This window comes from Melopsittacus undulatus, chromosome 18 (genome assembly GCF_012275295.1).
Source record: "Melopsittacus undulatus isolate bMelUnd1 chromosome 18, bMelUnd1.mat.Z, whole genome shotgun sequence".
Lineage (NCBI taxonomy): Eukaryota > Metazoa > Chordata > Aves > Psittaciformes > Psittaculidae > Melopsittacus > Melopsittacus undulatus.
This window is the reverse complement of record NC_047544.1, coordinates 2,333,239-2,342,473: the sequence shown is the minus strand read 5'-3', so window position 1 is coordinate 2,342,473 and position 9,235 is coordinate 2,333,239. Positions and strand designations below refer to the sequence as shown.

At 53.7% G+C, this 9,235-nt stretch overlaps 1 protein-coding gene across 1 annotated transcript; it reads left to right on the top strand.

The window, feature by feature from the left end:
- The first annotated feature begins 284 nt into the window (after positions 1-284).
- Positions 285-8,530, top strand: DUSP26 (dual specificity phosphatase 26). Its single transcript, XM_034070492.1, is given in 8 exon segments — positions 285-2,168; positions 2,245-2,672; positions 3,131-3,330; positions 4,404-4,488; positions 4,491-4,515; positions 6,499-6,771; positions 7,125-7,333; positions 7,758-8,530. Coding segments are annotated over 7 exon segments (1,119 nt in total). The 5' UTR covers positions 285-2,168; positions 2,245-2,545; the 3' UTR covers positions 7,958-8,530.
- Positions 8,531-9,235: the final 705 nt, after the last annotated feature.

Genomic DNA, 9,235 nt, shown 5'->3' with positions numbered 1-9,235 from the left:
TGGGGCATGGCTGCACATTGTCTTTGCAGCTTTGTTGCTGCATCCATTTCCCCAGAGCTGACTCTGTGAGCCCCACTTGTTAATGAATGGCAGGTGGCTGAAGCAGCAGCTGGATGCCACAAGGCTTGAAGTAGCTGAAGGCACCATAGGATTGTGTTTTCCCAGTGAGGTTCAGGCCCAAATGCCCCTGACACAAATGTGGCAGGAGAGGCCATTGAACAGCTAATGAAGTGCCCGACCTCGGCCACCCGGCAGCAGAGAGGGGCAAGAACAATTGGCCCCTGTGCCCAGAGCCGAAGAGCCAGGAGGGGATACTGGTGCTGAGCCTCTTCAGTGCACAGCTGGCATCGCAACACTGGCACCCACCTACCGGTCACTCCTCGCTTGGAGTGACACAAGAGCAGGGTACAGGGGCAGGATCACCTCCTTCAACCTGCTGCTTACATCCCTTTTGATGCAGCCCAGGACACCTTTGCACACTGAAGCAGCTCATGTTCAGTTTCTCAACACACAACATTCCCAAGTCCTCCTCCTCAGGGCTGATCTGAATCACTTCTCTGCCCAACCTGATCCATCACCTCGATGTAGGCAAATAGAGAGTGAAGATTGCTCTTTATTAGCCCATTACTTTGACAGAGAGTTGGTCCTACCCTGCATTGACTGCCCGGGTGACCTCTGATCCATCTTCTGTGTTACATTCCGAGGCAGCCTGCAATGGCCCTCACCTCTACCATGCTTCATCCTTGCTGCAGTTAGAGAAGAGCCTGTGCCATGATGTGAGTGAGGATTTAGCTGAGCACACAACCCTTCCTGGGCAGTTTCAGTGTCAGGTAAATCACATTGGGTCAAACCCTATCCAGTGTGTGGCTGCTGTGGAGCCTGCACTCCTCTTTTCAACTCTTATTTTCCCTTCTTATCCTGTGAGCTTAAAGTAGGTTTAATTTTACCTGGTTACACTACAGCTGTCTGTGCCCTCTGCACTCCCTCCATCTGCCTCCCTTCTCTGCATGGGTCTGTCAAATAGCACATGGAGGAAGAAACACACATATTCTTTCTGTTTGTGACTGAGGATAATGAAGTTTGGCTCCTGTACCTTCCAGGTGGCGTTTGGACGCGCAGCATTTAATGCGTGAAGTGATTGAGCTCTGATCTTTAAAACAGAGCCGTGAAGACCGTGCTGAATTTGCATGCAGGGGGAGTAGAAAGGCAGGAAATAGCAGCTCTGAAACTCTCCAACCCCTGCCCTTTATTTCCTTGTGCTGAGTTTTCCCTGCCTGACAAGGCAGTGATTTATGTATAACCAGAGCAGCCTCCAGTGGTTGGATGGGTGAACTTTCCCCAGCAGCCCTTAATCTTAGCTCATTTTGCAGACCCCAGCCCTGATTCCTCCCTGCTCCCAAGCTCAGCCTAGGAAGAACGGGAGCGCTGGAAGCGGCGGGTGCCCGGCTTATTCTGCTGGGAGCTGATTTCGTCCCTAATTGAGCTGAAAACATCTGCTGCATCCTCAGTGCCGCAGGCCTGCTGTGCACAGCAGTTCCCCACAATAGCTGAGCCATAGGGATGTCAGAGCTGCCTGTGCCAGCATCCCACCCCCTGGTGCAGCAGCAATCAGGCAAGTCTGTCTGTCAGGGGATACAGGGAATCTCCGCAGTGTTGGCCTTAAGCTATCCAGTCTTATAGGGGCTCTCTGTGGGTACCTGACACTGGGGAAGCCAGAAGTGAGGATGCAGGGCACCTCTGTGTCCTGTCCTGCAGCTGGATGCTTCCACAAGGAACAGCTGGGAGAGAATCACTGCTAAGAGGAGAGAGAATCTGGGGTCTGTGTTTTCAGTTCTCTCCTTGTGCTTGGCTGATTGGTTCTCAGAGTGGTTTCTGCTTCTCAGGGCCCTTGAGGGCAAAAAGAGATGAGAGACAGGACTCTGACCTGGGGGTGGCTGAGAGGAGGTGGAGAAACTGAGCAGCACATATGGCAAAGTCACTACAAAGCCCCAATGGTGTTTGTGCCCCTGCTGAGCCTGCAGACCCATTCCAGTGCTCTGAGTGACCTCTTGTCTTTAAGGAGAAGAGCTTCAGAAGCAATGTACCCAGCTGATAAACCCTACTGGGGGGCAAGGAGCAACTCAAGTCTCTCCTACAGCACTGATGTTTATGGAAAACAAGGAGAGGAGGTGAGGCAAACAGGTCTGGTTTGTGTCTAAGGAACCCTTACAAAAGGATGGATACTGACACTTCTCATTGATGCAGCTGCCCAGGCATTTCAAAGCATTTGAGATTCCATTACCCAAGAAGTCACTGCCTTTGTTGGGGACTTCTGGCTCCTTTGCCAAGCAATTCAAGTATTATTATTGGAATAAAAACAGAACAACTACTAATCCTCTGTTTAAATGACCAGTAAGTTCCCTGCAGGCAATGCTCTGCCAAAACATTTATCCACCTAATTTCTTCTCATGTAGGTGTTTTAAATTCAGATGTAACCTTTTGTGATGGGGGTTGCAGGCACTTCTGTTTAGAAGCACATTTTATAGCCTACTGGGAATGTAATTCCATGGTGCAGGGAAGGGAGAGGGCCTCTGCTTGTCCACATTACAGGTGTGAGAGTGCACGTTTCCTTTTGGTCACTCAACCCCTGGCTTACGGAGGGAGCACAAGTGAAAAGCTCAACTTCCCTGCAGGTAAGTGGAACCAAACCCCTTTTCAGGATATAGGGACAGGCTTTTCCCAAGCTGGCAGCATCCCACAGCAGTGATGCTGTTAGCTCCGTGAGGCCAGCAAAGCCAGCCCTCACCCAGGACCTGCTTTGTCCCTCTCTGTCACTTGTGCAGCCCTGGCTGTCTGGGCATGGAGGAACTGGAGCAAACCATGGAGGAAGGGGACAAATCAGGTTTCTGGGTGCTGCTTCTCATGTGGTGCACAGGAGCCAAAGGGTGGGATCAGCAACTGCTGCTCAGTTATGGAATCATAGAATGGTTTGGGTTGGAAAGGACCTTAAGATTCCAATCCTGATGGGGCTGACAGAGCAGGAGCCTCTGTTCCCTGAGGATCAGGTGGTGGTATCTGGCAGGGACCCCTGGATGTGCAGCTTTATGGGTCTCTTCTGAGACTTGCTAACAGTGAATGAATATTTCTGCAGGTGCAATGGAATTGGAGCAGGCAAAGGCCATCATCCCTGGTACCCAACTCCTGCAGCAGCCAGCAGTTACTGCCTGGGCAAAGCAGCAAAGAGCAGGGCATATCCCAGAGCATATTCTCCATCTTCTGGGGTGTTATCCACTTCCCAGGCTGAAGCTGTATCCAGAACCCATGGGGAAAGCTGAGAGATCTGCAATCCAGGTGTGTTCAAAGCCTGTTTGAACCTATACATGCTGTTAACCTCCAGTTCAGCTCCTGACAGCCATTTAGCTGTACATGATGGGGGGGAACCAGGCCTGTGATACACTGAAAGGTGATGAGGCTGCACACATGCAACCTGTGCTGTCCATGATGGGTGTTGAAAAAGCCCAGCTAAACCATGTTGCATGTACACACTGTGGTGCAGGTGGATCTGGTGATGCTGACTTCATCCTTGGAGCTTCTGTATCCTGGGATCAACACAAGCTCAGCTGAAAACCATTTCATCCCTTAGGAGTAGGGGAGGGAATGCCATAAAACCTCTTAGGATGAGTTTGGCCAGGAACAGCATGCTTTGATTCTTCCCTAGGTTGGTTGTTTCCCACCACACTCCTGCTTGCTGATCTGAATCAAACTTTTACACTCAAAGGGGAAAAAGGAGCATATTCTGCCTGGAAAATGCTCAACTGAAAACCACTGCAGCACTTGGGAAACGAATGGTGTCATTTAGAAAATGTCAAAACAAAAAGCTGCAATTTTCCTGTTTTCTCTGTGTTTTTTCCCCATTAAAAAATAAGTATTCCCTGAATTTGACACTGATTTGTAAATAGTTTGTCAGCTCAGCACATACACACCCCACACCCCCTCCCTTTAAGGCTTAGTCTCTTAGCAAATGAAGCTGTCACCAAGCCATAGAGACCCTAGAAGATAGGAGGGGGGGATGAGGTCAACTGTAAGTGAAGCAGCATCCTCTGGGCACGGCTGCAGGTTTGAGGTATGGGTGGGAATGGCACCAGCACCAGTTTCATGGCTTTGTCTTCTCTCCCTCCCAGAGCAACTCCAGTTTTGCTGGAGGAGGAGTGAGAGAAAAGCTGGCAGGAGGATTTTGCCATGTTATTGTTGCCGTTGGTTTTGTCTGCACGGCCGTGGGCACTTGTATGTGTGTGTATGTGTGTGTGTGTGTATGTGTGTGTGTGTGCGCACTCCTTGTCCTTCTCCCGCATCCCTCCCTCACCCATCCATGCACAGCATGAGCTAAACAAACCTGCCTCTGGACATGTCATGGCTTAAAATAGATGTTCATACATCAGCCTTTCTCCAGCGGCGGCGGCAGCAGCAGGAAGACATGGCCGACTGGATGTGACTACGGCACTCGCTCCGAGCCGGGAAGCCACAGCCCTCGCCAAGGTAGAGCAATGGGGTGGGCGCCTCCTCCCTCCTGCCTGTCTGTCTGTCCCTGTGCGGGGCTGCCTCCTCCAGCGCTGCCTCCTCCGAGCATCCAGGCAGGCTCTGGCTCTGCTTCCCGTCCCTCCCAGCGTGGCTCGATGGGCAGAGGGGCTCCGGAGCCAGCCATGAGCACGCTGTGGGGAGCGGGGAGCAAGCCCCATGCTCGGCTGCCTGAAGAGGGGGGGAACAACCGGTACCTGATGGAGTTTTGGGTGCCAGGAGCGTTTTGGGGTCTGTTTGGAGGTGTTGGATGTGGGGCAGCTTCTGTTCCCCGCAGCACTTGGGGGGGGGCTGGCAAGGTGCTGTGTTAGGGGTGGGATGCTGGAAGCCAGCTTTGGGCCTGAGGGTTCTAGAGCCACATCCCGGGATAGGTGTGGATTGCTGGTTTTCCAGCTGTAGCAATGGGAGGGTCTGTTGTTTGGGGTAGTTACAGCCTTATGAGTCAGTTGCTTTTTACAGACCCTTCTGCTGTTTGTTTCTTAATGCTGCCCTGGGGCTGGTGGCATGTGGCTTGTGCTGCAGCCAAGGTCACACAAGGTTTAAGGGCCCCAGCACACAGCCAGGCTGGAATGCCTTTTCCATATGGGGTTTGCCAAGTCTCAATTCCCATCATGAAGGAATCCAGTATTCACCAGGGCAGGGGAGATGTGTCAGGCTGAGAGCTGGGGGAGCTCAGTGCTATGGGCAGTGCAGGCAGGGCTGACCTCTCTGTGCAGCACCCCAGGGTGCCAGGCAGGATTGGGGCTGCCACCCTGGATCAGGGGGTATGGAAGCAGACACCCATGAGGCTCCCTGCAATCCCTCTGAGGTCCCCCATGCCCTTGCAATGTTTTCCTCCCCTGCACGGTGCCAAGGAATGGCTGGAGGCTCCTTCCTTCTGCACCCTTGGCTGCTGGCCGGCGCCTTAGGCAACATGTCAGAGCAGACAGACATGCTCTGATGCAGCCCAAGGTCACAGCTTTCCCTACCCTGAGTCCCAGAGACAAGGGACCAGTGCAGAGCTGCTGCTGGGGGCTCTGGTGGATGCTCTGTGGACACCTTCCCGAGTGCGATGCAGTGATTTTGGGGACAGGGAACTGGATTCTCATGTGTGTGTGATTCTGTCAGCGGGGCAGCAGCAAACAAGCAACAAAAGGCAGCTCTGAGAAGCATCTGGCTGCAGGGGCTGTTTCCTGCTCCATAAGGCTGTCCAGGGGGGGTTCTTGCAGATGTGTGACATGTATCAGCATGAGCTAAAGGTCTGAGAGCAGAGCTGCATCCTTGAGGATCTGCTCTCTAAAACAGGCGTTCTCATCCCCTGGAATTAACTCTTCCCACCCCAAACCAGGCCTAGGTGTTCAAATGCAGTGCAAGGATTGCTGTACTTGGAGGGGTTAATCCTGCCTTTCCCTCCCCACAGGCTTTTGTGCCTGCTCTGTAGGTGTCTGGGTCCTGGCCAGACTCTGAGTGCTGCCATATGGAATCCTCCACCTGTTTGGGGGTTTTTCCTCCCCAGTCCTGGTGGCTTGCCCAGGCCTGGCCTCCTTTCATTGATTCTGATCACAGGTTGGCAGCATCAGCTCTCGAGCTGGCATTGTCCTGCTGGCAGGCAAAGCCCCAGAGCCAGCTCAGAAGGAAGGTGGTCTTGTGTAGAACATCTCTTGCCAATGTGGCCTCAACCCAAATTCCTGGGGCTGGAGCAAAACTGGAGCCTGTGGAGACTCAGCAATCTGGCTGCCTCTGTGGCTGCTCTCACCAGCCCTGGCATCATTAGCTTCTCCCCAGCAGTATTGATTCTTGGAAGCGAGTGTAGGTGATGCTCTGTCTCACACTGGGAAGCTGACTTGATGCAGACCTCTCATCAGGAAGGTGAGAACTGGCTGCTTTGGGCCAGTGATTGTACGGAAGGGATGGAGTGAGAGGTCCCCAGCTGTTTTAATGGCATCTCCACTGCTTCCATGCCAGGACCGTGGGTGGCAGCAGCAGCAGAAGCAACCTCCAGGCCACTCTGCGGCCTTCACGATCCCACAGGTATGCCTTGTGGGTCTCGGCAGCTCCAATGGCTTTCCTGTCGAGGTTCTCCAGGAACGGCACCAGGTCACCGAGCCGGAGCACACGGGAGGAGCGCAACAACCACCCCATCCTCAGTGTCTTCGAGCTGGAAAGGTTGTTGTACACGGGAAAGACAGCCTGTAACCATGCTGATGAGGTCTGGCCGGGACTCTACCTGGGCGATCAGTATGTATCAGAAGGGGGACAAGAACTGTGGGTGTTCAGGGTTATTGTGAATAGGGAAATCTGGGAGGGGGAGATGGGAAATGGGAGGGAAGGAGGATGCGATGAGCGTGGTACATTGGGACAAAGGAGGAGGAAGGGTATAAGCATGGCTGTGTGAATTCAGAGCACTGCTCTGGTGGGGTAGGTGGGTGCTGTGGAGTCAGACACTGAGATTGACTTAAAATACAAGAGCCTGGCATGTTTACCTTCGCATCCAGATGTAAGTATGGTCCTGGACAGCCCCTATATTGTCCTTGGAAACTGTTTACTGGTCTAAACCTGTGCTTCTTCACACTGTTTCTTCTTCTCTGCAGAGATATAGCAGCCAACCGGCGCGAGCTGGCTCACCTGCGCATCACCCACATCCTCAATGCCTCGCACAGCAAGTGGAGGGGGGGTGCTGAGTACTATGAGGGCACGGGCATCCGCTACCTGGGCATCGAGGCCCATGACTCACCTTCCTTCGACATGAGCCCCTACTTTTATCCTGCTGCTGACTTCATCCACCAAGCGCTGAATGAAGGTCGGTGGTAAAGATTGCTGGGAGAGAAGTGGGGAGCAGGGATGGGAGGAAGGTGGGAAGCTAGGATGATGTCCTATTGCTAAGCAATAGAAAATAATGGTGTTTCTAGTCTGGGTTGGTGTCTCCTGCACTGGATCACCTCCTCCAAAGAGAAAACAAGGTAGCTGTGAGCACTGATACCCCAGGTCACAGCCCCAACCTGTGTCCTGAGCTGTGGCTCAGCCTGTTTTGGCAGATACACTGATACCCTCTGCTAAGAGGGGGACCTCAGTGCATCACAGCCATACTATAACTGGGGCCCCACATCTAGCCCTAGAAGGCAGCACATCCAGAGGTCTGGAGCTGACAAACAGTTGGGTCCTCAGTAGGTTTTTAATGGGGATATTGGCTCTGCTGCGACACAGCCCCTGTGTTTCACCCCCAGGAAGGATCCTTGTGCACTGTGCTGTCGGGGTGAGCAGGTCGGCCACCTTGGTCCTCGCCTACCTCATGATCCGCCACCACATGCCCCTTGTAGAAGCCATAAAGACGGTCAAGGACCACCGTGGTATCATCCCCAACCGGGGTTTCTTGCGCCAGTTGGTCGCCCTGGACAATGCCCTGAGGCTGAAGAGGAGTGCGTGAAGAGGGGTTGTGTGCGATGAAGAGCATTGTGTGTGTGATGCTCACCCGATCCCATTGCCCACTGAGTGGCTGCGATAGGGCTTTCCTCGCGGTGCAGATGCTTGGCAGCTAATGGGTTACATGCAACTGGCCCCTGGGCCTCCTCCTCAGTTAAGAGGGTCCCCAAACATCTGAGCTATTCCTAGTGGTAATGCCTAGGCCCTCAACCTGCAATCTTGCCACCTAGGTAGGTCTAAAGTACAGCATCCTTCCCAGCCTGCTCGCTCCAAGATGCCTCCAGAGGGACTCAGCCCCACGTTACAGGTTACTCTATCCCTGTGGGCTCCAGGAAGCCTTTAAGGCTTCATTCTCCCATGTGGCAGATGCATTTGCCAAGCCAGTCCTGTTCTTCCCTCCCAGGAGACTGAAGCTCTGTGTGTTCCTTGTCTTGTCTCCCATTTGTTTTTGGTCTGTGTAGCAATGTGAATTAGATCTGGCGTGTGGGCTCAGGCAAACAGGCCTTGTGTCGCAGTGTTTGGATGTCCTCCATGCCTTGTGTTAACCTGTACAAATAAAGACAGTGCTAAGGAAGAAGTCTGCCCATCCCTTATGTGCTTTGGGAGAGCCTTCATGAGTTTAGGCTGGGGTTTGGCACTGGAGTTGGTGGGAGAGCATCACCAAGTGCTCGGGACTGAGATGAACGTGAGTCCTCCTGGATCGAGGGGCTGAACCCATCAGACCCCAGTGCCTGTGCTGGGCCTCCCCACTCCTTTTCCTCCACCAGTGGTGTGCTCCTTGTGGAAAGCAGAGCCGGGCTCTGGCCATCACCAGGGGCACCATCCAGCACGAGGTGGCGATGTTGGTCTCCCAAAGGCAGGCACCAGGCTTGGAGAAGTGCTGGCTGTTCCCTGGGACCTGTGACACCTTCACTATCTGTGACCCCCCCCTATCTCCGACATTAGGGCTAGGCCCGTGCCCTCTTCCCGCCCTTAGGGTTAGGGTGCCCTCAGTCTGACATTATGGCTGGGGTGCCCCCCTCCCGACATTAGGGTTAGGGGTGCCCTCTTCCCGACATTAGGGTTATTGTCCCCCCTTTCCGACATTAGGGTTTGGGCCCCCCCCCCCCCCCCTATCTCCGACATTAGGGCTAGGGGTGCCCTCTTCCCGCCCTTAGGGTTAGGGTGCCCTCAGTCTGACATTATGGCTGGGGTGCCCCCCTCCCGACCTTAGGGTTTGGGTACCCACTTTCCGCCATTTGGGTTATTGTCCCCCCTTTCCGACATTTGGGTTTGGGCCCCC